Source organism: Prunus avium, chromosome 7, assembly GCF_965620075.1.
Source record: "Prunus avium chromosome 7, drPruAviu1.hap1.1, whole genome shotgun sequence".
Lineage (NCBI taxonomy): Eukaryota > Viridiplantae > Streptophyta > Magnoliopsida > Rosales > Rosaceae > Prunus > Prunus avium.
In genome coordinates, this window is record NC_142290.1 from 37485669 (window position 1) to 37513357 (window position 27689).

Sequence of the window (27689 nt, forward strand, 5' to 3'; positions counted from 1 at the left end):
ATTAGCTGTTAGTTCCAGCGTCACTGCCACTGGTGGTGATCGAGCCAGCATTTTTAAAAACAAAATATTACCATGAATCCAATAACATAATGCATTGGTCTTCACAGACCAAATAAGTCCAAATATATTTTATATATATCAGAATAATAATTGATATATTATGCACACTCTAAATCCTCAGTGATACAATACAGTAATTAAATAAAAAATTATCTGTGCTCACATAACAGAATAGAATAAATACAGCAAATTCAATCCTGGGCTTTCTGGATTTTAGTTCTAAACAACAAAATGCAGAGTTTCTCCATTGAAAAATAGAGGAAACAACCTGTTGAATGGGTAACGAACGACCCAAAACCCGAGCCGACGATGCAATGCCATGCCGGCCCATACATTTTATCAAACTCCTGCGCAGGAAACAGAGAGCCCCATGATTAGTTAATTAATCACCGCTATTTCTGTTTAATGGTTATTTTTTACTATTTTAATCTAATGTACTATGGGAGGGAGAGAGTTCGAACTCGGGTGCAATGTGATCAAAACACGTGGGGTGTTGGAAGCTGGAACAGGAGGAGTCCAGTCCCAATTAGCAGACAATTGGACAACTAGTTCAGAAAGATGTACATGCTGATGCTGCCAATCCAGATCCATTGATACAAAGAAGAATCAAGATCCATAACTCTCATCATCAAATCTTCTCTCATCAATGAGAAATTGCTTGTTGTAGGTCAAGTGGCCCCATTGAGAGAGAGAGAGAGAGAGAGAGAGAGAGAGAGAGAGAGAGAGAGAGAGAGAGAGAGAGAGAGAGAGAGATGGTGCTGTATTCTCACTCTCAGAATTGAAGCACCAACCAAGAAATATGCATTACATATCTGGTCAAGTCAGTGACTCATTGACTCTGTGTTCCCATGTGGCCTGTGGGGTTGTTTATATTTTTCATCAAATCTATGAATATGATCACACATGAACCCAATCATCCAAAACAAGTCATGAAATTCCAAAAAGAAACACCACCAAGAAAACAATTGTATGCATCCCAGACATTTGTCTTGGGCTCTTGCCCCTCCCTCTTAATTATCATCACAAGTTACAACACAACCCATAAATCTTTTTATTTTTATTTTCTGTTTTAATTAAAGGAATTTAAGAACAAGATGAAATTAGATGTAGGAGAATTGAATTGGTAACAAAATTTGAAACACACATACATACCTTTTTTAAGTTATAAGCCATGTGTTTGGAGCTAAACTTCTCCAAGCTGTCATAAGTTCGCCTTGCACTGCGAAAGGCATGGACTTGCATGAAGCCAGGCATGTCAGAGACCAAGACTTTGACCTGAAGAAACTCAGCCACTGATACCAAATTTGTTTCCACATGAGACACTGACTTCCTTGCTGCTGCCTCCACCACCACCACTTCTCCTCCTCCTCTTCCTCTTCTTCCTTGCTGCTGCCTCTGCTCATCTTGAACATCAAACTCTGGACGTGGTTTTGGTTTTCTGATGGAAAAGTTAAACCAGTTACGTAAAACTGGTGTTTTACTTTTATCCACTGCCATGGCAGCATTGAGAGGAGGCTTTGATTCAGGCTTTAAGTGACGTCCGCTGCTGGGGTTGTATATGTATGTACTGGACATGCCTGCTTTCTTCTTCTGCTTCTCCATTTCAACCCTCAGACTCAGATGACTCTTTGCATTTGTTATTGTGGTACCCCTAAAATATATAATGCAAGATGGATGGAGGGGTTTGTTTGGAATCACCAGGACAATCAAAAGCTATTAATTAAATGGTTGATTAGGATGGTAACATTATTTATAGCAGCAAACCCATGTGTCACTGCCTGTGATTGTGGATATTTAAACTGTTGATGAAATTGATAATTTGGTCACATCAAGTTCTTGTGCAACAGATTTCAATTAGTAATGATAATGTGTCATTTCTCGCTCATATCATTTCGGATTTATGCTGAATACTAATTGATATCCTAGTCATTTCGGACATAATCCAAAAATATTAGATTGTCATCCTTAAATAAGACGATGGTCTAATTACATTGCTATAGGTACATTGTACGTATCTACTTGTATCGATTGGGTAATTAAGTAGCTGAGATTTGATTATCATTCGTGTTAGTTTGTCGTATCATTTTAGAAGTTTGTTGTGGCTTGAAATTATTAGTGGTTCTTGTGGATGGTGGAGACTGGCAATTACTCGTTGGGGCATATTGGACTCCGATGGTTTTGGTTTTGTAGACAAGAAGCAAAGGCCCCCAAGACCTCCCTACTTTGTACCGCTTATTTTGTTAGGGCTACAAAACAAAATGGTCGCTGTCTTTGCTGTGTCCTGTTTTTATTTAATCAGGAGTATCCACAGAATACATATATAGAAATTAAATTACATGAATTGACAGCACAGATTTTGTATAGATTTGTAGCTCCTACTTATGCTAGTTTATATTTTACAACCACCTTTGTTTTCTTCGAAGTATTATTTTCCCAAAATTAACATGATCAACAAATTTCAAAAGATTCTACAACCAGGCTGTTTCAAGATACTAATTTTGTGAAAAAGAAAAGGAACCGTCTTTTATTTTATTCTTTGTTTTTTGTAAGATGAGAAATGAGAGGGATGAGGAAGAAAAGAGGAAAAATACATAAAAATTACTTTTAGTATATAGTTTTATGGCGTTGGTTTAAGAGATATCAGTCAATGAGAATTGCTAAGCACCACCATGAACTGCGGGTCAACATGACAACATGTGCTATCTTTCTTCCAACATGCTTAAAGGTATAAAAGTAATTCTTTGAAATAAATTCTGTTTTCTTTTTTAAAAATTAAAAATTTGGGACCAGTTTTATCTAGATCCAAAATTTTTGCATTGTGTTTTTTTTTTAATAATTTGGTTGGGACACAGGGCCGGCCTTGAGTTTTTGAGGACCCAAGGCGAAAATAAAGAGCTTTCTTCCCTCCCCCCCTCTTTCTACTTTCCTTTCTCCCTCTGCCCATTCCTATTGTGTTACTCTTATTTTTTAAGCAAAAACAAGAAGAATTAACATGTCCAAGTTAAATTACCACAAAAAAAAGTCCAAGTTAAATAAAAATTTATCATTCAAGATAAATAAATAGTATCAATTCAAACTTCAGTATAAAAATTTAAAATCTAAGGCTTAGACTATTATGTTAAAAAGAGAATTTTAAAATCTTAAAAGGCGGAGTTTCATATGTTCCAATGTTATTTTAAGAAACCCAAAGTTAACCAAATATTTTTTTTTTTTGGTGAAAACCAAGGTATACCCCGCGCGATTGTGGGGACTAACCCTCGAGGTACTGTCGGGCGCAAAGCGGGGACCTCTCCCAACAAAGTCTGCTGAATACTAAATGAATATATAATACACACAATGTTTTTTTTATTATTTTTTATAAAAAAGGCCACCCTAGATAATAGGCCTTGGGCGGTCACACCTCCCACCCTTGTCCAGGGTCAACACTACTGAGACAAAGTTGCACTTCCTCATAATGTCAGTTTTTAAATATAATTGATAGTATAAACTACAAGAATAAGGGGGTTTTCACACACACTACCAAGGTGACATATGGTTCAAACATAAGACAACTGATATGCAAATCAATGCCATTTTTTCACTAGGTTAGACCCAATTGGCTCTTCATAATGTCTAGTTATACTTTTAAGAATTGGCCAAACTACCTAACCCAATTTGAATATATATTACATGATTTTGGGATATGAAAACATGTCCACCGTCCCCCTAGACTCAAAAGTTTAGCCAGTTTGGAGATACACATCCAAAAACACCAAAAACCCATATATAAAATAACATAATCACCAACATATCTCTTTCCAAATTCACATACATTGTGGGGCTAGCATAAGCATGTTTGTTAGAGTAGACAATTTGACATTGATGGTCTGATGGGAGAAGTATTTTAGTCTTCAGAATAATATAGTCTCCATGTGGTGGTTTGGAGTTGGTATCTTGGAAGCTCCAAGTGAGGCCCCCATATCCAAAGGACATTTGTGGGCTAAAAGCTCAACGAACAGACCTTTCAGTGAGAGGGTCCTAAGGCAAGGGGAGCCCTAAGTCTCATTCTCATACATTCATGAACACTGTGTGTGATGTGTGAGTGAGGCCCTGAGGACCTGAGATTTGAAATTTTGGTGAATGTGGGCTTCTTATATAATCCAAACCATCCATATTACCACTCGAAGCAACTCAAAAATAATTCCCACATCAACAATTCAAGCAGAAGGGAATTTAAGTAGATAGAAATTGGTTAGGCTAGCAGAGAAAGAGACAGAAAAAAACAGCATGATTGTGAGGTTTTAGAGGAATAAATAATCCAATTCAATCCCAATTACAAAACACGACGTAAAAGAAAGCGAATTGAATAATGCGTATTCAATATAAGATACTAAATTGAAGTGAGAGTCAGAGCAGGGGATGAATAAAGTCAATGAAACAGTTAAGAGAAAGAAAGAAATTAATGTTAGATGCAGAAAACATGTATCATATGACTAATGTGGGGAATTATTTCATTTCCTTAAAGAGGAAGAAGAAAAAGAAACCTGAGGTGTAGTTAGTTGCATCCACACTTGGGAATTACTTTACTGTTTTTGAGAAACAATTGAAAACCTGTTGTCACCTTTACCTTTGTATGTTATTGAAGATTCTCTTGTCAGTTAGATGTCACTCATCAAAGTCATCATGGTGCCCAGTTCTTTCTTCTAATCAATGCATGCTAGGCATTCATTCATGAGTAAAAATTAAAATTATATTCTCCTAATTACAAAATTTATGTGTTTTTTTTCTTCCTATAATTTTCTATGCATCAATTCAATGCTTGTATTGTATTTCATTTTGTTGCTGTCATGCAAGCATTTATGTTTTAGAAAGACTGGTTGAAGAGCTTGAACCAAGTCATGAGCCATTCTATTCTACTCCAATAGTGGTATTAAATTTGAGCTCATCTGCCCCATTAAGTTCAAAATACATAGCTGGCACATACGCCATTACCATCCATTTTTGTCTTTCTTCTCCTCCTTGACTTCATGGGGAAATTGCAGAAATGGGTGCTCCTTGCAGCCCAAAACAGACACAGCGCGGCCATGAGATGATGAGATGCACTTGCTCTATGTTTTGGACTGAAGGGAGCTCCCAGTTCTTCTGTTTTCATTTAAGCAGATGTCCTCATCATCCTGTGATGTGGTGGGTAAGTTTCATTTTACTGCCAGCTTATATATTATCTGTTTATGCCTCATGTTTTTGGTTTCCCTTGCTCTTATATGTAAGATCATTTTCATATTTGGTTACTCAATCAAGACAGCTAGAAAAGTTAAAACACACAAGATTTCAGGCTATCAACCAAAAATTAAAAAACTAGATAAGTTTTCAAGTTGGTTAATCAAATTTTCACATGTAATGATCCGCACCTTACAATTTATGAACAAGGAAGGTAATCTTCCTTGATGTGTATAGAAGGGAGGCATGCCATCAACTGCTGCGGCTGTTGTTTCTAGGCATTGCAATTGACACGTGTGCAGGGCCTGACTGGCTCTCCCGCGAGGGGTATTACGGGAAGGTTGTCACAATTACTGATCTCAATCATAGTGGCATCAGGGTCACGGAAGAAAAGCTGATCAACGTAGATTCCACCCTCCTCCACCCTGCGCTTCACGTACTCTATCTCCATCTCCTTCAAAATTTTCTCCACTGTGACCATGCTCCTCTCACACTAAAAACAATTCAAATGTATTTCTAGTCATTTTCACATCACAAATATACTGTACACACGTATATATATATAAAAGCATAAAAAAAATGAATAAAAGAGCTAGAGAGAGAGAGAGAGAGAGACCTGGAACGAAATGTGGTTATCCTTGGGGTTAATCTGGGTGATCTTCTTGGGCATTTTATCTGGGTCTTCAGATTGGAGAAGATGTAGGCGCCCAGACCCGGCCAGGCCGCCTAGAACCAGCCAGCCGCCTAGAACCGCCCAGGCCGCCTAGGCGCCGCCTAGAACCGCCCAGGCCGCCAAGGCGCCTCCTAGAACCGCCTAGAACCGCCTAAAACCTCCCAGGCCACCTATGCGCCTCCTAGAACCGCCCAGGCGCCGCCTAACTCCCTTATAGCATCAGAGTTGTTATCTTAGTGGAGATTTCAATAGCTGAATGACATTTGATGGTTTTTGTAGAGAGAGTCCAATCCAATCCAATCAACGCAGCAGCCGAAATGAAAGAAAAAAAATCGAAGCTTGAGTTGAGAGAGAGAGAAGCGAAATGGCTGTGACTACGAGTGCAAACTTTGCGTTCGTTTGCGAATATAGGGTTATTCGCAGCAATGGTCGCTCAACTATACCCTAAGTTACACTTTGGTCACTCAATTCAATTATTAGTTGCAGAGGTCACTCAATTATGTGTTTTGTTGCATCGTTGGTCCTACCGTCAAGTCTGTTACTTTTTCTGTTTAAAATGATGACGTGACAAGCATCTCTTAGATTATTGATGGACAAATGTGACTTTTCAATTAAGATTATTTGTAGCAATGATCCCTCAATTATACTTGGAGTTACATTTTGGTCACTCAATTAGGTTTTGTGTTGCACCATTAGTCCCTACCGTTAGAGAGACTTGACGGTAGGACTAACGGTGCAACAAAACACCTAATTGAGTGACCTCTACAACTAATAATTGAATTGAGTGACCAAACTGTAAATATGGGTATAGTTGAGGGACCATTGCTGCGAATAACCCGTGAATATATTTAAAGAGTATAGCCGTTCGGCTATACCGTTCAAATGTTCGAATACATTCACAGAGTACGGCTATACCTTGGAAATAATATATTTAAATCGTATAGCCGCCCAGCTATACTATTTAAATATACAATTTTGTCATGTTATTTTAAAATACCACTTTAGCTAATTAGGATAGAGTTATTTCTTCAATTATTATTTTTTTATACCAGTGATATTGGGGAATGAGAGTTTAAATTCTTTCCTATACCTCCCATTCTAATGATTTCCAGCTATTAGTCCATTAGGCAATAATTAAAAATGGATTTTAATTATAATAAATAATACGACTTAAACCCATAAATACAAATAATAATAATAATAATAATAATAATAAGGATCTGCCAACATTTTGGGGATAAAAGAATCTTGAATCATGCCAGCTGTAGAATGTAATAATATAAACAAGGCAGAATGCCCAATTCGAACTAGCACTCGTCTTTTATTCTAGGCAAGTACTACCACTAAGAAGTCAGAATTGTAACTACTAAGAAGATTCATGCAAGTAATTGAGCTTGAAATCCACCCACTATTAGCACATATATCTATAATGGCCTGGATGATTCGCATACTTTGATTCAATACTAACTTCGAGTCTGTGACATAATCACAGACTTCAATACATGAAGTTTTTATTCGAAAAACATATAGTTGAAGACAACTCTGACCTGAAATAGCAGATTGGCTTTGACATGTGGATCATCCAAGCGGTCCTTATCCACTTTATATCAAACTCAGGTTCAGTATTGTCCAAGCCATAGTAAGCTGGATTAAACATCTGTAGAAAACTATGCTCATGTAAGATTGTGTAATCAAAACAAAAAAAACCGAAGGCTTTTAACTTGTGTCTTCACCGCATTTAAGTACAAGAGGATCATTGTCACAGCAGCAATGCACATGACAGGCGTTCTGAACTTTAACAGCAAAAAAAAGATAGGTGTAGAGTATTGAAAAAATAAAAAGGAAAATGGTTTATTGATTAGATATAGGACTGCAAGACTTCATCCATTGACTTTATAAGATTTTCTGATATTCAAAACCCCAAACAACCTGATTCCTAGTATTTGAGGCAAATATTCAGAAAGTAATATGATTTGTTAGGCGCGGGTGGATTGTGATGGAAGTTTTACATGTACAGATTCAAGCCTTCAAAGTGAGGGCCTTGAGAAGGAGTCCATTTTCAATGATTTTCTCTCCCACATGTTCTCTCTCAAAATCTTCATCTCTAATCCTAGACATTTTTCCATTCTACATATCTCCCCAGACTGTGGCTGGAATGTATCACCTGATGAAAACCCATGCAGTTACAGGGAACCACCAGCATCACCAGTATCCACCCAACTATATCCCACTTCCTTTCTCACTCCTTTATCTCTCATCATTTCCCAACTTTTGCTACCATTTCCGAGTCCCCTTTCTCAGCATACAAGTTGGACATCAACAAAAAAGAACCCGATTCCATTGGTTCCAATCTCATAAATGTATCGGCTACTCTCTCCGCCATCTCCACATTCCCATGGATCCTGCAAGCCCCAAGCAAGCTTTGCAACAACGAAAACCCTGGCTGTCTCGGGATCTGACTCATCAATTCCTCTGCTTCCTCCAATTTCCCTGCACGTCCCAACATGTCCACCATACTTGAATTATGTTGAGGAGATGGTTCAATATGATAGTCTTTCACCATTGAATGAAAGAGGTGACGGCCCATCTCCACCATTCCATTTCTGCTGCATGCTGCTAGTATAGAAAGAAATGTGACTGAATCAGGTCTTACCCCTTCTCTCTCCATCTCCTTGAACAATTCTATCATTGAGTCATTGTCTCCATGCCCAGCATATGCAGATATTATTGCAGTCCAAGCAAACAGACTTTAATGAGGCGTCTCACTGAAAACTCTTTTGGACTCACAAATGCTTCCTCGCTTTGCATACATATCAAGAAGAGCAGCTGCGCTAATTGGGCCAGTCACTAATCCAAGTTTGATCAAGGAAGAGTGGCATCATTGGCCATATTTCAGAGAAATATCCTGAGCATCACCAATTGCACTCAAGACTCTACCAAATGTGTAATTGTTTGGCTTCAACTCCATAGTTGCTACCAAGAATGTTTTTACTGCATCTTGACATAGCCCGTTCTGAGCATACCCAGAAATCAAAGCATTCCACGATATGATTTCTCTGCAGTTTAACTCCTCAAAAACTTTGATGGAGTCAGGCATGGACTCAAACTTAGCATACATGGTGATCAAGCTGTTGCAAACATCATGCTTTGATAAAAAGCCAGTCTTTATGCAAAACCCATGAATCATTTCGCCTTCCTCCACCAACTTCCCAATTGATATAGCATGGATTAGTCCAACAAATGTAACATCATTTGGATATACTCCATCCAATCTCATCTCATTAAATAGAGAGATGGCATCTTCTTTGTCTATAGAAATCATAGTTGTCCAAGACACTACGTTGCAATCATTCATGCACTGAAAGACTAATTTTGCATCTTCAGTAACCTCACACTTTGAATTGTCGAGATCAATAGATTACAAACTGAAACATGACTTCCATATCCTGATTTAATTGTCAAGCCATGTATCTGTTTCCCAAGTTCTAAATTCATTTCATGACCGCAAGCTGAAACTGCACTAGTAAATGAGACATGATCTAACCCCATCCCTTCTCCCACCATCTCAATAAAGACAAAAATCACCTCAAGCCCATGATTTCCCTCTTGAGAGTAACCTGATAGTATTGCATTCCATGAAACCAGATCCTTATTCGCCATTTCATCAAACACACTCCTAGCTTCTATTAACCTTCTCTACCTCGAATACATACTTATAAGTGCATTTCCAACAAAAACTTCACCATCTAAACCAGACTTAAATATAAGAGAATGCAGTTGTAATCCAAATCGAAAATCTTCATGATCCGCACAAAAAGCAAGAATCGTAGTATAAGTCACTGGATAAAAAACAACTCCATTAAAATTCATCCTAAGAGCAAAATTCAATGCACCCTCACTTGTTCAAAACCCCGAAAGAATAGTATTCCAAGAAACTATATCAGTATAAAACAGTCTCAAAGATAAGTAAGGGACCATCAAACTGCCCAGCTTTGGTGTACATACTCATCAAAGAATTTGAAACCGTAGTATACGAAGCAAACCCAGAAGATACTGCAAACCCGTGAATTTGGCATCCGGGTTTGGGGTCCCCTTGACAGCAAGGGTAACGGTAACTTCATCGATGTTATGAGACAAATGTAGTTGAAGTTGCTTACAGAACATGTCAAGGGCTCTAAGGGTAACGGTAACTTCATCGTGTTCGTTTCTATGTCTCTTCATTTCACTCGCACCACAGTCCTCTGCGAGTGCAAGCTTCGTCTGTCTTCATTCGGAACAAAAAGTAGGCGCCCAGACCTGGCCAGGGCGCCTAGACACACCCAGGCCGCCTAGAACCACCTAGAACCGCCCAGGGCACCTAGGCGCCTCCTAGAACAGCCCAGGCCGCCTAGACCAGCCCAGGCCGCCTAGATCCGCCCAGGCGCCGCCTAACTCCCTCATAGCATCAGAGTTGTTATCTTAGTGGAGATTTCAATAGCTGAATGACATTTGATGGTTTTTGTAGTGAGAGTCCAATCCAATCCAATCAACTCAATAGCCGAAACGAAAGGAAAAAAATCGAAGCTTCTTGTTTTTTTTCCGAATATGGTTGTGACTGCGAGTGCAAAATGGCTGTGACTGCGAGTGCAAGCTTCGCGTTTGATTTCGAATATATTTAAAGCGTATAGCCGTTCGGCTATACCGTTCAAATATTCGAATATATTCAAAGCGTATAGCCGCACGGCTATAACATGGAAATAATATATTTAAATAGTATGGCCGACCGGCGATACTATTTAAATATACAATTTTGTTATGTTATTTTAAAATACCACTTTAGCTAATTAGGATAGAGTTATTTCTTCAATTTTTATTTATTTTTTATAGCAGTGATATTGGGGATTGAGAATTTAAATTCTTTCCGATACCTCCCATTTTAATGATTTCCAGCTATTAGTCTAGTAGGCAAGAATTAAAAATGGATTTTATTTATGTTGGCACTAAAATTGAACAGATAGAGATGAGTGCAACTTACAAGAGATGTGGACGATCTAGCAGATCGATTTGAGTGATAGATGGAGATTCTTCCTGTCTTCATATGCTGATCCTGAATAGAAGATAAGCGAAGCTCGTGAGGTCTATGGAACCGGTGTGGAACCAGCCTAAGACCCTCCGATGCTCAAGTAAGATTGTTTCTAAGAGCTCTTGCTGTTGACCATATAAAAAGTATAAAAGTCAAGCTGAAAAGTCTTACCCATGTATTGTAGTGGAGGGGCCTATTTATAGAGGGCATTTTGTATGCTCTTAGTACTCATTTTCGATGTGGGACTCGTGGGAGGGCCTTCTGAGGTCGACACGAGTCTTTAGATATTTTGGGCGGATACTTCGAGGTTGATTCTCTACAATCGGTAAGGGATGCCGATTGTAGACGAGCTTGGCCTGTAATGGCTGTTCCCAGCTTTGAGACAATGCGATCGGTGGCCGATGCCGATTGTTCGAGGCCTTGGGTACTTGGGCGAGTTTCTAAGATCCACGTGTCGTTGTACGAGTGGAGGGTCAGATACGGTACAAACAATTTATAAGAAATAATACAAGTTAAACCCATAAATACAACAACAAAAAATATGGATCCACCAACATATTGGGGATAAAAGAATCTTGAATTTCATAGTATAAAATTTCTTGTGTAAGAATTTATTTTCTAAAATGTATATATCCATCGTAATTATGAACTAAACCCAATGACAGCCTTTTTCTCATTGCACTTGACAACCTTGCTCTTCTACTATGAGATATATTTGTTTGTGTTGTATTCTCTGCAAATAAAAAATTGTATACAAAACAATCTAATGAGACAACGAAGAGAAGAGTTTTGAAATAAATTGAAGGTATCATAGGTCATATGGTATTGATATATATATCTATATACGAACTATTATAAATGAGATTTCAAACAACGTGTTAGATGAGAAGAAGCATCTCATTCTTACATATACCATACTCACGTGCACCTGAACTTCCCAATGTTAAGAGGGGAGAAAAGTGTAATACCTCTCTTGTATCTCGCAAGCGTAGGAGATCCAACCTTTCATGAGGACGCCGGTTTGATAAAGAAGCAAGCTGCATCCAATCATACATAAATACCGGCAATCACAGCCCACAATATACTCAATTTTAATAAAGAGAAATATAAAGTTACCTAGACGCTGAAACGCTCAGGATCTTATAGTGAAGGCATCAACGCTTCCATGCCGAGAAGTCTCTCAAGTCGTCTTTGATCTGTAAAGAGATACCATCATACATCAAAAGGGCATATAGGTATATTGAACACAAGAATAGGGGAAGAAACCATTCTTATGTACACTGGCATTACATATAAATAAGATATGTTGATCTAGAGATAAAGATCATCCCCAAATGTTCCAAGCATAAGTTTCCTAAAGATGAAATCTGAATATGACAGACATTTCAGTGGAACAAAAGGTTTAACCTAATAAAACTAATCTTTCATTTCCAACCATTACAACTTACCACCAAATTGAAACATGCAATCTCAGTCAAGCAGTAATATTCACCCAAAATAATGGAAAATCTGATTTAGGATATTCTTAAAGGTCATCCATATACCTATTATAGAGGACTAAGAGATTTAACTTATGGAGATAACCCATTAAAAAAAACAAAAAAGAAGGTAAATTTCGAGTTCATTCAATTGATGTAATTCATGAGCATTTTACCTTGACGTGCTGCTCTTTTACCCCGCCCTATCCATAATTGAGCATACTCTGCTACATTATTTGTCAATTCCTGCAACTGGACATATATTGAAGTTAAACCATATAGGGACAACCAATATGAGGGGGAAAACGTGGAAGAACTTTGTCCTGCATCTTCTTACAGTGATGCATGCTACACTTCAGGCTATTAATAAATTAGCTACAAGGCCTTTTAGCAATGACATTATTAGACTTAATTCAGTGACAACTATAATACATTTGAAGAATTTAAATTCTTTCTGATACCTCTCATTCTAATGATTTCCGGCTATTTGCCCATTGGATAAGAATAAAAAATGGATTTTATTTATAAGAAATAATATGGGTTAAACCCATAAACACAACAACAAAAAATAGGGATCAACCAACAAAAAATATATAAGCATACAAAAAATGAATAAAATAGCTAGAGAGAGAGTGACCTGGAAAGAAATGTGGTTATCCTTGGGGTTAATCTGGGTGATCTTCTTGGGCCATTTATCAAGGTCTTCTGATTGGAGAAGATGTATGCCAATGCCTTAATTGAATAGCCTATGATTCAAATGTCACAGAATTAACCAAAAACCAAATTAATACTCAATATTTACAATGTTTCAAAAACAGAGTAAACCAATTCAATAAAAATGAAGGGTGGTTGTTGTTGGTTTTCCAAGTTTTTAAGAATTATACCATGCACCATTAAAGTCAAAGGAGCCAGGCCTCCTAATTGGGAAGAACCCAAGAACACTCTGGTAAAAATCAAGGGATTTCTCAACTGATCTGCACACACCAATGAGATGTGATTCAAGGACTTCAAATTCAGCATGCTTTCTTTCATCATTTCATAACACTCTATTTCTCAACTTGGAAAATATTACATGCAATAAGCAAATAGAGAGAACTGGATTGAAGGCTACATATTGGGGTTTAAAATAAATAGAGTTGAGAGGAGAAAATGGCGGAATGTTGCATACATATATGGCATGGGTTTTCTGTCAGGTTTCAGATTGTGAGATATCTATTACACGTAGGTTCCACGTTACGTTGGTAACTCCATTACTCGTTTCTTCTGCTGACATGTAAGGTCCTTCTGATTATGAAGACCTTTTACTCCAACCAAGTTGCAGTTGCAGAGATTAATATCCTTTTTCACAGGTCAAAGTAGTTTTAAGAAGGAAGAATATAGAGCGACTGATAGACAATAAGCCCATCTCTGATTCTGAAGTATCGTAGAGAATACAAGGCAGAGACCAAGTCATGGCCGAGTCTCCCGCTGTCTTCATTTGGAAAAAAAAAAAAAAAGGACACGACCCGCCTAGACCCGACGAGGCCGCCTAGTCGCCGCCTAGATCCGCCCAGATAGCCTAGGCGCCGCCTAGATCGTCCCAGGCCGCCCAGGCTGCCTAACTACGAGTTCGAGTCTCTATCTGTGGCTACCATGGCGTCCAATTTACGTATGTTTCTGATTTTGCAATTTTTTTTGTTTTGTTAATGGAAAAACGATAATCAGAGAGTTTCTTCTAAGGATTTTAAGATTTTATAGCATCATAGTTGTTATCTTAGTGGAGATTTCAATAGCTGAATGACATTTGATGGTTTACATAGAGAGAGTCCAATCCAATCCAATCAATGCAGCAGTCGAAACGAAAGAAAAAAAAAATTGAAGCTTGAGTTGAGAGAGAGAGAGGCTTAAGATGGAGTCTGTGAAGCTTGGAAGCGAGAAGCGAAATGGCCGTGGCTGCGAGTGCAAGCTTGGTGTTTAAAACGTATAGCCGAGTGGCTATACCTTTAAAATAATATATTTAACGAGTATAGCCGGTCGGCTGTACCTTTAAAATATTCGAATATATTTAACGAGTACGGCCGTGCGGCTATACCTTTAAAATATTCGAATATTTTTTAATCGTATAGCCGCGCGGCTATACTCTTTAAATATACAATTTTATCATATTATTTTAAGGTTTATGGCTAAAATGCCACTTTAGCCCATTGGGCTATAGTTATTTCTTGAATTATTTCATTTATATAAGCGATATTGGGGAATGAGAATTTAAATTCTTTCCAATACCTCCAATTCTAATGATTTCCAGATATTAGCCCTTTGAGTAAGAGTAAAAAATGAATTTTATTTATAAGAAATAATCGGGTTAAACCCATAAATACAACAACAAAAATAAAGATGCACCAACATATTTTTTTTTGGATACGAGATGCACCAACATTTTGTGAATCAAAGAATGTTGAATTTTAGAGTATAAAATTGCTTGTTCCAAGCATAAGCTTCCTAAATATAAAATATGCAATCTCATTTCCAAGCATTGCAATCTCAGTCAAGCAGTAATGTTCACCCAATATAAAGGAAAATTTGGGTCAGGATATAATTGTAATGGTCATCCAAATACCTATTGTAGAGATAACCCATTAAAAATCCAAAAATAATACTGACTTCAGGCTATTAATTAATTAACTACAGGGCCTTTTGGCAATGACATTATTAGACTTAATTCAGTCACATTAAGCTTCCCTTTTGTTTACGTCTCTTTTATTTTGGGCTTTTATATCAGTTTGAGGCCCAAAACCAAATAAAAGCGTGATTTTATTTCTAGGGACACCCACTAATTCTTTTTTGTACACCCAATAATTCCGAAGATTTTCAACTCAATATGTCTCTCTCTTCTCTCTCTCCTCTGTACAATTGAAAAAACAATATTTTGTAGAAAAGGGGCAAATATGTCTTTTAAGCAAAGCACCCCCTGAACCCCAAACTTGCTCCCGGCTCCAACATCCGACTCCTAGGGTTCTGACCAAATTTTCCCCAAAAAATTTCCCGGAAAATTATCGAGAAAAATGGACGGGAAAATGGAAATCTCTCTCGACAAGCTTCCCATCAAGCGCTTGGACGTCATCGAAGAAAACGGCCTCGAACGATTTCCTCCGTACGGCTCTTCCTATCCTCATTCTTTACCCTCTTTTTGGTTGATTTTCTTGGCAACCGAACAGGAACTGTGGTTTTAGGTATAATTTTCTGTTGGTTTTTTACAGTGATGTAGGTTACGAAGAGAAGCGGCAATCGCTGATTCGGAGAATCGATTTCGCTTGGGCTGTGGAGAAGGACGAGAACAAGAAGCAGAAGAAGAGCTCGAAAGAGAGTGCAGCAACGCAATGGCAATGGCAGAGCATGGTGGAGAACTTGCAGCTGGCACACCAGGAGCTCTCTGTCATTATAGATCTCATCAACACTGTCAGTCTTTTTATCATACTCATTTGAAGGAGCAAATACTTGTGATTGCAATGAAAGGTGAATGTGGGTTGGGTTTTAAGCTTGCTTTGTTTTGTTATGAGCAGGTGGAAACGAATGATGCTGTAACAGTGGCTAGCATGACGCGTCCAAAGCCATTGCATGATGAAGTTATGTCTGATCTTGCTGTATCTGCAGCAACCAAGCTACAATGCTTCCGGGTACCATCTCTTTTTATTTTTGGTGAAAAATATCTCATTTTGAAATGCGGTTGTTTTTTGTTGTTTTGTAAATCTCTCCTTATGTTGTATTGATTTCTATTTCAGCATCTTGGGAAATACTTTAAGCAGTCTGCCAAAGCTTTGGAACGACAGGTTGCTAGAGAAGCAAGATTTTATGGTGCTCTAATCAGGTGAGTCTGCAATGTTAATGTATTTCCATTAATTTCTTGTCTAAAATAAAGTTATCTCCTTTAATTTTTTACCTTTCTGCCTGACTTATTTATATCACCTTAAAAGCTTCAATAAGTCCTGTTGTTTTCTTCATGCATAAAATAATTTTGTGAACTTGGAATTTGTGATGTTCGTTTGTGTTTTTCTCAACTTACTTTGTTTATGTATGAGTGAAATAAACTCATTACAGTAGCATTCATATGTTCTTCAACAATATCCTCTATATTGTATCTTGACAAGCGGATAGATTGCAGCAGAACTGGAAAGTTAAGCGGCAGCGTGTGGCAGCTTCAGCTTCTGGAAATGAAGGCTTCACCATTGATCTCTTTGACAATTCATTATATGATCCAGCTGCTATATTTCGGCCATCTTCTCTTTCTACAGTTCGTGTTGACCATGACTCAGCTGGCATGCTAGCGATAAATTTACCTCCAAACTCATACCGTTCGCTTCAATTTCGTTTTCTCGGTGCTGATCCCGGTGTTAGTCCAATTGAATCCAGTCAAACCAAAATCCGTTTGTCAAGTGAAGCTGAGAAAGAATCTGTGAGCGACGATGAGTGTGTTAAAGAAACACATTCACTTCTTCGCGAAGTTCATCAAGCAATCTTCGATGAGCAGGCATAATTTATTCTTATTCTTTTTTCCTTATTTATCGTTCTTTCACACTTCTTTTTAATGTTGTTTTATCCTGCTCTTCTGGTCCAGGTGTTTGATTTGGTAAATCGTGAAGCATTCAACCAATCTCTAGGAGTCAATGTGACTGGAATACAAGAAAACTATTTACAATTGAACATAGGTCAAGGAACCTCTGTGTTCATATCACTTGTCCCATCTAGAGGTGAACAAATAGTTGACAGTCCAAGCACCCAAAACTTAGAAAATACCATTTTACCTTTGGACACATTGGATGGGTTGGAGTTAGCAGAAGATAAACCAGATACTGTAAAGAAAACCTCAGTAATTCCTGATCAAATTAGTTGTGAAATATATCTGCAACAGATTTTTCACCAGCATGTATTTGTCAAAGCAAAGGATAGACCCACTTCAGCAGGTGCTCGAGTACCTGGTCAACTGGCCAAAGAAGGGCCTGGTCTTCTTGGTCATTTCTGCATGTCTTTGGCTCACAGGATTTTTTCAAACAAAGTTCTTAAGGAGCTGGAAAATGTGGTAAAGTCCGAAATTATTGTAAGACATCAATTTTGAATTTTATATGCGGTAGAACTTTCCTAAGTAGTGTTCATGATTCTGTAGGTTAAAGGGGTACCATATCTGCAGTTGTTATCCCACCCCACTTGGCATTCACGGACATCATCCTGGATGCTCTTTGTGAAGATTCCTGAATCTATTCTACTTGCATGCCAAACCAGAACATCAGACATGCGTCACATGAGGAACATTACCAAGTCTCAGTTTCATACTAAGGTGGTTGTAACTGATGATTGCATCAATGTAGAAGGGGAAGGTGCTCCTAATGTTGTTGGCCTGTTCAAAGGGAATTCTGAGGAAATTTGTTTAATGAACAGATACGACTGTGACTTGGCAGATCTTCCTGTGATAATTTTACAGCAGGTATTTCTTATATTTCTAAAGGTACTTTTAAGTGGTATAAATTTAACAAGGACAAAGGTAGTATTGTGAAGCTATCAGATTATTTGCACAGATAATAATGGGTGTGTATTGATCTCTGTATATTTATATGATTGCATGTGGTGCACTACAACTTGTGTGATTAAAATGATTGTGGACTTTGGCAACAGGTTGCAAGTCAAGTTATTCGCTGGCTTCACGAAGAAGCTCTTATGGTTGGAATAAAGGCAAACCGAGACTTTCTATGTTTGTCTTTTGAGCTGGATCAGGGAGAAACACTCAGCTTGGTGGCACATGTGGACCCAGAAGATGGCGAAGGATGTATCTCATGGTGGTTGGTCATAGATGGTGGATTTGTAGAGGAACGAAAACTTAGTATGGACACTTCAGATGGTGCATCAGAATCTAGGAAGTTTTTAGGTCATCTATCCCTGGAAGTGTTATATTCAACACTGATGGACTTGGTTAGCTTGTGCACTGGAGGAGGCAACTGATGACGAACCAGACGTTCTTTGTGCTTTCCAAGAGGAATAGCTTCTGGTGTTTGGTATTAGTCAGCCACATTGCATAACATCGTAGTAGTGAAATGTCGTCAGCCGCCCTCACCAACGCTCATGCTTGAGGAAAATGAGATTTATTGGCTTGCTTGGCTCTAAATAGGACATTGAAATGTCTTATTCGTGCGAACTTCTATCCAATAGTGGCTCATGGAAACGTAGGCGTTTCTTTTTCTGTTCTCATTTATGTACAAATGTCCTTCCCATTCATGTAATAAATTAAATATACAAACCCATTATCAATTGTGGCATGTCCTTTGCCCTCTCAAATGGGTAATTCAGCCTCCATTAACTATTGTAATCAAATATAACCTTGTAGGGGAGTGGGCTGGCAATCCCAGATTGGTAACCACCCAACAACACAAGACAAGTATTATTTTGTGGCACATGAAAACAACACAACCCTTCCCTTTAGTGCCCACTAAGCAATTTCTTTTCGCGCGTACTCGTCTACATGGGGAAAGACGAAAGACAACATTCTCCCTTTTTCTTTTGGTAGCGTGAGTTGGATGGATAACAACCCAAATGTGCTTTGGAAGCATGCCAAGCAACGCCAAATCAAAGCCAGCAATTGCTTGCCTTCCAAGCAGGCAATGCAAGCAACAAGAAAAGTAATTAGTCAACTCATCAAGAAGAACCTTGACCTTTCGTGTCTCGGCCAATCACTGCATGCCAAGTTTCAAGAGGCATGACTTTTTTGGCACACAATCTCATACCCTTAATACCAAAAGGTAAATTAATAAAAATAAACAAAAATAGATGGTCACCTCACTGCTCGCCGTGATTATATATATATATATATATATATATATATATATATATATATATATATATATATATATATATAAATATAATATACTTGCCAAAAAGAGGGAAAATTACAACTTTTAAAATTAAAAATAATTATAGAATAGGAAGGTTCTTTTTGTTTCCCTTTTTTCCTTAGGTTCTTCAAACGTGCACGAAACGAATCATACTTTACAATCCAAAACATTTTCCGTTATACAGATCCCCCTCCTTCCCTCTCTACACCTGCACAGGACTCACATACATACGCTCACACAGAGACAGACTCGACCAGACCAGAATACCAAAAGACTAAAATACCCTTCTCAAGTTCCGTTAGTTATAGCCTTGCAGCTCTGCTTTTCTACTTGGACTGGCGCTCGGGATTGACGTCTGCAACCGGAGAAACCGATGAAATTGTCGTGTGGGTTTCGAGGTGAGGTTGAATTCAGAAAGTGGGTTTGAAGAATCTGGAGCGTTGGTTCTTTGTAGCGGAAGTATTTTGGACTTGGGCACCAGATGGGTTTGTTCTTCTGAAATTCTTGTTGGGTCTTCTTTTCTCCCTTTTTTATATTCAAATTCGAGATGGTTTTGCGAGAGTTTGGGTTTCTCATGAGGGTTCTTTGGATTATCAAGATTTATTGGTGCCTTGGTATTGCTTGCTTTGATAAGCATGGCGACTTCTTTTATTATAGGTGATATTGGATATATGGTGATTGAATACCTGTGGCGCGTTCATTATTGTATTCAATTTTCATTCACAGATTAGGATAGATATAGAAACACATTGCTGGTCGATATTGATTAGAGGTTAAGAGCAGCACTTTACTACATTCTTTGTAGAATTGAATTCTTCTAGTTGGTTTAGCGATTGGAGTGTTTTGTTCAGATTCTGCGGCTTGAGATTCTTCTAGTTTGTTTAGTCATTTACATTGTTTGTCTCCATGTCGGGGGGTACACCAACTGGGGCTGGATATATGAGGCAGAGGCATAGCCAGGGGTATGCATCGAGTGGCGATGATCTTGAGGATGATGCATGTTCGGTTATGCGCACTTCGTCCCCACGAAGTCCGAGAGTTTGGTCACGGATTGAGATTGTAGAGAATGTCCTTTGGCTTGCCTCAGCAGCATTCATTGTTTACTATGGTGATAGGAAATCCAACTTGATATATCTCTTCTGGCATGATGACCGAATCAGAAGGTATAGATTTTTTCTTGAATTGTTCTCAATTTGCAGCTCGGGTTATTTTGTTCATTCACTTGGTAGAAGGATTATCTTTTAGACAGAAATAATCTGTACTAAATATTACTGTTTTATTACTAATGATTTAAGTTTTTTATAGGACCAGATATGTTAAGTATGTCATTGTTTGTTTAGTCTGGGGCAGTTGGGAAATGATACTAGTAATACTCATGGACGTTTGGTGGTACAGTTTTCCATTGCATTGACAGAGAATAAACTTTTCTTTGCTGTATTGTTTGTCACTCTAGAAATGTACATTGTTTAGGACGCATGTAGAAAATGTCCTTGTTTTGCAGCTTAATCACATTCCTAGCGATATGCCTCTTCATTTGTGTTCATACAATATAGTGGAAAATATAGCATGACAACATTGTTTGTTATATTAAATGAAAATGTGGTTTTGATTTAGTGTATAGTCTTTCATCCATATGTTTGCTTAAGATTTGGATAATGTGTATGACAAGCATAACTATGCTGTTTTGAAAAGTCTTGGGTTTGCAGTGGAGGAAGCAGCAGGCCTTGCCTGCATATATTTAGTAGTTGCTCACGAATTAGATAGTTTATTAACTAATCGGCATTCATCAACGTTTTAAAGTTTGCGTTCTTATATATCTTGTAGATTGCCTTTATACCTTGGAACGGTGGGCGTGGTTTTGAACATTATCATCTTCTGTTATACAAGTATGTCCGCATGGAGTGTGAGGAGATTTGATGAAAAATGGGAATTAGCTAGTATATCTGCTCTGCCATTTGTGACACTACTTGGCGTCATCTCCTTTTGCTTGTAAGAGATACTGCAATTCCATTTACATTCATCAGCTATTATCTTTACGACTGCTGATATCTATGTTTTTGCAGGTTCTGCTTCGCTTTGTGGCCAATATGGAGTTTCTTGACCCTTCCTCTTCTGGTAAGTCCCAAATTTCCTTTCATTTTGTGATACCTTGTAGGTGTACATATTTCTCTTTTTATTTTGGTGTGGCAACTGTTTAATTACCCTTTGCATTATTGCAGTTCACGCTGTTTATGGCATGCATGGTTATATGTCCATACATTATAATTGGGATATTTAGGCAACAACATGATGTGCTGCGTACAGATTATGCCTCCTCGGAATTAAGTGAGAAACAATACTGACCTAGATCAAGAGCTTCTAAGCTTCTAACTCAACCATGGATGGTCAGTCACGTCAGAAGAAGATTGAAGTTTTATCTGATGCTTTACTTGGCTCATTGTGCGAGACTGACCCTTTTTGACAGCAAACAATCTCAATCATACCCCCTTCGGTGGAAGAAAGGATACACACACACTCTTACTGTCTTTCATTCTGTCAGCTTCTATTTTTACATGAGCCTCATTTGGTTGATACACCTGATGGGTACATCCATAGAATTTTCATAACCTGAAGTGGACTGGTGGGGATAGTTTTCTATGATCAGATGCCAGTCGGAAATTATTCATGACAGCTTGTTGAACCCTTTGAACAGGAATGATGCTCTTTGTTTCTGGTATATGAGTCCATCTTCACTGGGGAGGAGGTTGTGATATGTTTTTTGGATCAAAGCGGAGGTTGTGATATTGATTTGGCATTACAATATTGAGTTCTTCTCTCTATGTTTCTTTTCTTGTTAAATTACTTGTTATATCTTCTTCTTTTTTCTGTTCTCATTGTAAATGAGCTATGATTGCACCAGAGTTTCTACATGTTTTCAGCTTTGTTTGAAGGAATTTACCCAAGCTTATATCGTTGATGTTATAATATGATTATTGATGATGCTAACAGCAATTAGATTTAGACAATTGAAAGTCAAAGTAATAGAAAATGGGCATCCATGAGCATGCCAGCCAGAGCAAGGAACCCAAATTGTGATCATTAGTAGCTACTAGTATAATTTAGACTATGTTTTGATGATTCTGGGTGCTCTTCACGTGCCCTAGTCATTGCTGGTTTCTGCTAGAACTGATGTGGCACCTAATTTTTCCCAAAGGTAGGTAGGACTTAGGAGGAGATAATAATTTTGCCTAGGTAGGGTAAGCTTGCATGATAAACTGATGTCCAGATAGGGCATTTTTTTTGTTTTGTTTTTTTTTTCTGGTTTTGTGGTATACCGATGGAATGTGTGTTAGAAAGAAGATGTGAACCCCACAGATACGACTTTCTTTATAAACCCAACAAAGAATGAAAGAACTCCAACCATGCCTTGTCCCCCGAGTTGGTAAAAGACATGTTTCAACATCCACCCATCCATCCCCCTCAAAAAGGAAAAGTGGTCAGTCTCATTCATTCTCAACTCTCAACTTAGTGCTCAGAATAATTGGTCAGTTTGCATCACATGGAAATTCCAAAAAATAAAAATACAAAACCTTATAGAAGTGTGCAAGATAGTGAAACTCCCAATCCCAATAGATATCTCACGTCTTTTTATTTTTATTTTTATACAAAACGATATTGGAGAGGGGGAAATCGAATGTATGGGTAAATGCTCTTAACTGACTGAGCTACAAACCCTGTGCTTTTGTGGAACAAAATGGAGGAAAATATAGGATGGAGCAGAAAGTGAGCTCATGCGAGCTGCTATTATTTATCGTAAACTAGTTGTTTTTCTAACACGGGATTGAATGAAAGGAAAAGATGGGCTGACTTTTCTGGAAAACGATAAGACTGAAATTTCTTAGGCAGCTGTTTTCGGGCAATCCCACATGGCTTTAAATGCTGTGGAGTGAAGAAGGGTTTCAATATATTATACAAGATTGATGCTGTGGAGTGAAGAAGGGTTTCAATTTTCCCATCAGTCATTGTTGTTGTTGTTGTTTTCTTCCCTGGCTTCATCAGGTCAAGCAGTTCAGGTAGATACCAACTAAATATTGATTGAAAAGTCTTATTCTTCCCCATCAGAGAAGAGAGGATGGTTGTGAGAGACTAACTACAAAATAGGACTAACTAATTCAAAATCATCAAACTTTTGGAACTTGTGAAAGAAAGATTGGTTAGTGTGGTGGGGCTTTTTAAATTCACCTCTTGCTTGGATGATTTGGATTATTCCCAATCATGGGATTCAAAACCAAAAGACGTCTGAGCTAATGATCTTGCTTTTTTTGTTCAATTTTTTTTATTTATAAATATAATAACAAGTTAACAAATCAGCCATGCAAAGCTTAGACAAATAAATGGTTAAAAACTTTCAAAGATTTCTAGGACCAAAGATCCTGTAGATGTAATGGGGTGTGAGATACATAACAGAGACGTGGAAGAAGAAATGTTTTCTGTTTTTTATTTATTCATGTGGTGTTAGGCAGGCACATATCCTAATCCCTTCTAGAAATCTTTGAAAGACTCTGTGAATTGGAAATTTCAACAACTATTTTGGGACCTTAATGCTGTCTCCACGACATGTTCTGCACTTTTCTTTTTTCTTTCTGATTGCATGGTGAAAAGTCTTGTCTATGCCAATTAGCATCTGTATAGTACAGCGAGAGGTTATAGAATAGTATGGTAGTATAATTATGAATCGTGTTGTTTATCTATATTATAACATGTGGTTGTATCATCGTACTATTTTATAATTTGTACATAAACTTTTATTTATTTTTAAATATGAGTGATATTGAGGAAAAGGAAATCTCTGAGTGCAATGATAAATACTTTTAACCATTTGAACTACAAATCCCTGCATTACACTAGCTTTAATTAGAATTCTTAGCCATCATTTTCAAAGTTAAAACGAAAATATTTCCAATTTTCTTCAATGGGAACTGATACTGATATCATTTGATTCCTCTCATTCAACCCCTTCTATTGCGCAACATTTCATCTCTCATCACTTGTCATAATCCAATCACTACTCAGAAAAATGGGAAGCATAAGCTTTGTTATCATAATCCAATCACACGAAGAAAATCATGACCCATTCTGATCATCACCACGCAAATGACTTACGAGAGGACCAAAATACCCTTGGTGGAGTAGGAGGCTCATGATAAATTTAGGCGGTGGGTCAACAACACAACACAACGTAACACATATGCTAGAAAATATTGTGTAATAAATAGCACTTGGCATTTGGTGGGGTTGTGTTGTGCTTGTGATTTGTGAATTGTGGGCCCCAGGGGCACATCATATTTTATTTTTGAATCTTTGTCTATATTCTTCGTCCAAAAAAATAAAAATAAAAATAGAAAATGGTGTAACCAAATACGAGCTTTCAACTCTCGCATTTCCCACTCTCTCTTTTTCCCAAGTCTCAAACAAAAGCTAACTTCCAATCTTTGGTTGTGAATTGTTTCTTCAATTTCTTTCACGAAACAACCACCCAATTGTCATCACCCAAAGCCTCTCTCTTTCTGTGATCCTTTTAATGGTTTAGGTTTGCCCTTTTCTCCTTTTCTCTCTCTTGTTGAACACACTCTTGTGCTTGGTAGGTTGTGCCGTTGAGGTGAATGGGCCCTAAACTCCACTGAAGATTAATGGTTATGGGGGTCTCCATCTGTTCCTTCAGTGCTCTGTTTGCCTCCTAGTCTTGTGCTGTCTCGCATTTGGTGGTTTTGCGTTTTCTTTCTTTTCATCTTTTATTGAAAAGATGAGATCTTTGGGTTTTTGATTCTTCTCTATGGAGGTCTTGGCGTGTGATTTTCTGAGGCCTTTCAAACTGGGTTTTTGATTCTCGACTGGTTTTGATGATAATGAGGTGAACAATGGTGGGCTTGCGTTGTTTCCGATTGGGGTTAACTCTGGTTCAGGGGTTCTGTGTCTCTACTGGTTTCGGCTTGTGATTCTTAAGCTGATTTTGGTCAACTATGAGTTCTACTCAGATGGGCTTTCGACCAATGGAGGTGGATTAAGGACATCTTGAGGTTACTTCGTTTAGAGGATTAATCAAAGATTATTTGCAGTGAAGTTCAAGATTTGGGTAATATTTTGGAGTTGAACTTTAGTTAGGTTCTGATGGCGATGGTTGGTTTCTGATGAGTTAGGCATTGCGTGCTCTTTATGTTCAAATCAGGTCATAATGATTGAGAGATTGGTATTTGATATTTGAGGTGGAGTTTTTGTGGCAAAATCTGGTCTTGGCAAGTCCCTAGAGGAAGAAAAGATGGACAGAAGGATACAGCCTCCGCTGGTAAGTTTATTTTTCAACTACTCTGCCATTTTCATGTTTTGCTTCATAGCATAGGTAACTGAAATCATATGCCATATTGAGCTTTCGTCTTTGACTTTCACATTTTCGAATTGTCTGATTCTCGGGTCTTTTGTGTGTGTGTGTGTTAAGTGTTTCACTAATTCAGTTTTACTTATTTTCTCAAGATGAGGAAAGACTGATGGGAGCTAATTAAGCCCCCATGTTAGTTTCTTTTTTCGGGGGGGTTGGAAAATGCAGTGAGTTGCTGTATCGACGTTAAAGATAAATCTCCTGCCCAAGCATCTATGATATTGAGAGGAGTTCTTCATGCTATGCAAATTATAAACAATAATAGAAAATTATCCATGCCACCTGCTCCCTCGTGGTAATGACTTGCCACAAAACCAGGGAAACTGTGTTTACATAGTGCATCGAGTTGAGTTGCTGTAATTCGAGAGTAAAACAGCCAGATTGATTGTCTTTAAGTAATATACATTTGTCTTGCAGGTTGATACAACAGCATGTTTATGTAGAGTAGATGCTGGCCTTAAAACTGTTTCTGGAGCAAAAAAGTATGTACCAGGGGCAAAGCTCTGTCTTCAACCTGACATTAAACCCTCCATTCATCCAACTAGGAGTAAGCCTTCACGTGGTGACGGTAGCCGGATTCAGTCCCCTCTACTTCCTGGACTTCCAGATGATCTTGCCATTGCTTGCCTAATCAGGGTCCCAAGAGTCGAGCATCGTAAGCTCCGCCTGGTTTGCAAGAGATGGTACCGTCTTTTGGTTGGTAACTTCTTTTACTCCCTCCGTAAGAGCCTTGGCATTGCAGAAGAATGGATATATTTAATTAAGAGAGATCGAGATGGGAAAATCTCCTGGCATGCCTTTGACCCCGTATACCAGCTATGGCAACCCCTTCCTCCTGTCCCTAAGGAATATTCTGAAGCCCTTGGGTTTGGTTGTGCTGTACTCAGTGGCTGTCACCTCTATTTGTTTGGGGGAAAAGACCCGCTAAAAGGATCAATGAGACGAGTCATTTTCTATAGTGCCAGGACCAATAAATGGCACCGTGCCCCAGACATGCTTCGGCGGCGGCATTTTTTTGGCTCATGCGTTATTAATAACTGCTTGTATGTTGCCGGTGGGGAGAATGAGGGGATGCATCGGTCCTTGAGATCAGCTGAAGTCTATGATCCCAACAAGAACAGATGGTCCTTCATTTCAGATATGAGCACTGCAATGGTGCCCTTCATTGGGGTTGTTTATGAAGGCAAATGGTTCTTGAAGGGGTTAGGGTCTCATCGGCAAGTTTTGAGTGAGGTCTACCAACCAGAAAATGACAGCTGGTACTCCGTGTATGACGGAATGGTTGCAGGCTGGAGGAACCCAAGTGCTGCTTTAAATGGGCATCTCTATGCTTTGGACTGCAAAGATGGCTGCAAACTTAGAGTTTATGATGAAGCGACTGATTCTTGGGGCAAGCATATCGACAGCAAGATGCATTTGGGTAATTCTAGGGCTTTGGAGGCAGCTTCCCTTGTTCCCCTGAATGGTAAACTTTGCATCATCCGGAATAATATGAGCATTTCACTGGTTGATGTTTCGAAATCCAGTGATGTTGGTGGAGCAAGTGCTGAACATCTATGGGAAACTATAGCAGGCAGAGGGCAGTTCAGGACCTTGGTCACAAATCTGTGGTCAAGCCTCGCTGGCAGGAACCGCCTGAAAAGTCACATAGTTCACTGCCAGGTTCTTCAAGCCTAGAAACTGTAAATTTTATCAAATTCGAAAGGTTCACTCTTTTGGTTTGTATGTTTTTTGGGAAATTTCAGGATTCAATGGACTACATATGTATGTTTCGCCATGTTGGATGACAGGGTTCTCATCACGTGTACCATGAAATTTAGTGGACGCTAAAAGTACATTGGTATAGATTCTCATCTCGTGTACCATGAAATGTGATAGGTGGTGGACGATGTTTATTTTGGTTGACTTCTTGTTTATCTATATGATATACAGAAGTTAGTTCCCATTTGCTATA

At 38.3% G+C, this 27689-nt stretch overlaps 4 protein-coding genes and 2 pseudogenes across 5 annotated transcripts; 3 read left to right on the top strand and 3 right to left on the bottom strand.

Annotated features, from left to right (window-relative positions):
• Positions 1-221: 221 nt before the first annotated feature.
• Positions 222-1749, bottom strand: LOC148293416 (Dynein light chain type 1 family protein). The gene is made up of 2 exons (XM_088244825.1): positions 1213-1749; positions 222-407 (listed from the first exon to the last, which is right to left on the bottom strand). Exons 1-2 carry the CDS (start codon positions 1660-1662, stop codon positions 252-254), a joined length of 606 nt encoding a protein of 201 aa, XP_088100951.1. The 5' UTR covers positions 1663-1749; the 3' UTR covers positions 222-251.
• Positions 1750-5530: 3781 nt separating this feature from the next.
• LOC110759902 (glyoxylase I 4-like) lies at positions 5531-13501 on the bottom strand (annotated as a pseudogene).
• LOC148293417 (pentatricopeptide repeat-containing protein At4g32430, mitochondrial pseudogene) lies at positions 7957-10102 on the bottom strand (annotated as a pseudogene).
• Positions 13502-15340: 1839 nt separating the features above from the next.
• Positions 15341-18769, top strand: LOC110759970 (RNA polymerase II transcription mediator). Its single transcript, XM_021962120.2, has 8 exons — positions 15341-15599; positions 15706-15904; positions 16009-16122; positions 16228-16313; positions 16601-16973; positions 17061-17522; positions 17607-17924; positions 18113-18769. The coding sequence occupies exons 1-8, from the start codon at positions 15511-15513 to the stop codon at positions 18434-18436; spliced, it is 1965 nt and encodes a 654-aa protein (XP_021817812.2). The 5' UTR covers positions 15341-15510; the 3' UTR covers positions 18437-18769.
• Positions 18770-19451: 682 nt separating this feature from the next.
• On the top strand, positions 19452-22270 carry LOC110759982 (testis- and ovary-specific PAZ domain protein). Its single transcript, XM_021962132.2, has 4 exons — positions 19452-20486; positions 21148-21312; positions 21387-21438; positions 21543-22270. The coding sequence occupies exons 1-4, from the start codon at positions 20230-20232 to the stop codon at positions 21663-21665; spliced, it is 597 nt and encodes a 198-aa protein (XP_021817824.1). The 5' UTR covers positions 19452-20229; the 3' UTR covers positions 21666-22270.
• Positions 22271-24685: 2415 nt separating this feature from the next.
• LOC110759935 (F-box/kelch-repeat protein At1g55270-like) lies at positions 24686-27512 on the top strand. 2 transcript variants are annotated; one of them, XR_002527190.2, is made up of 3 exons: positions 24686-25645; positions 25831-26030; positions 26153-26293. XR_002527190.2 is itself a non-coding variant. In XM_021962083.2 (3 exons), the coding sequence occupies exons 2-3, from the start codon at positions 25619-25621 to the stop codon at positions 27410-27412; spliced, it is 1287 nt and encodes a 428-aa protein (XP_021817775.1). In that variant the 5' UTR covers positions 24707-25435; positions 25529-25618; the 3' UTR covers positions 27413-27512. The 2 variants fall into 2 exon arrangements, 1 of the variants encoding a protein (XP_021817775.1); XM_021962083.2 differs by lacking the exon at positions 25831-26030 and having other exon boundaries at positions 24707-25435; positions 25529-25645; positions 26153-27512.
• The last annotated feature ends 177 nt before the right edge of the window (positions 27513-27689 follow it).